Consider the following 517-nt stretch of genomic DNA (forward strand, 5'->3'; position numbering starts at 1 on the left):
CCAGCAAGTGGCCTGGGGAGGGGGGAAACTGGGAGAGTGGGGCCGCACAGGACTCACCCGCCGGCTCCGCGGACAGCTCCTTGACTCTCCGCAACAGGCTGGAGTAGTGGGCTCTGTCTGTGCCCTCCAGCCTGCCGCTCGCCTGCCCCGGCAGCACACAGCCCATGTTGGTGCTGAGAACAACGCCCTGCAGCAGCCCACAGCACAGCAGCAGCACGTTCAGCATGGTCCTCAGGGGCAACCTGCACAGACAGGTCCTGGCCAGCGTCAGTCCACCTGCAAGCAGCCCTGTTTGGCCCTCACTGCCACCCCATGACCATCACCCCCGAGCAGCCCCTGCCAACACCTGGCACACCGCTTGCTCTTGGGGGCTGGAGAGCCTTTCCTGGGCCACCACACACCCTGTGAGGGTGCTGAGGCCCTGGCACAGGTTGCCCAGAGAAGCTGTGGCTGCCCCATCCCTGGCAGTGTTCAAGGCCAGCGTAGACGGGGCTTGGAGCAACCTGGTCTAGTGGAA

The 517-nt window shown here is 65.6% G+C and overlaps 1 protein-coding gene across 1 annotated transcript in view; it reads right to left on the reverse strand.

Moving 5' to 3' along the window:
* AGRP (agouti related neuropeptide) overlaps positions 1–226 on the reverse strand; it is a 1,169-nt gene extending 943 nt beyond the window's left edge. The window contains exon 1 of the mRNA XM_010011123.1: positions 58–226. Coding sequence (XP_010009425.1) covers positions 58–226 — 169 coding nt within the window. The remainder of the gene's footprint in view (positions 1–57) is intronic.
* Between the last annotated feature and the right edge of the window lie 291 nt (positions 227–517).

Source organism: Nestor notabilis, unplaced genomic scaffold, assembly GCF_000696875.1.
Source record: "Nestor notabilis isolate BGI_N333 unplaced genomic scaffold, ASM69687v1 scaffold5503, whole genome shotgun sequence".
Lineage (NCBI taxonomy): Eukaryota > Metazoa > Chordata > Aves > Psittaciformes > Psittacidae > Nestor > Nestor notabilis.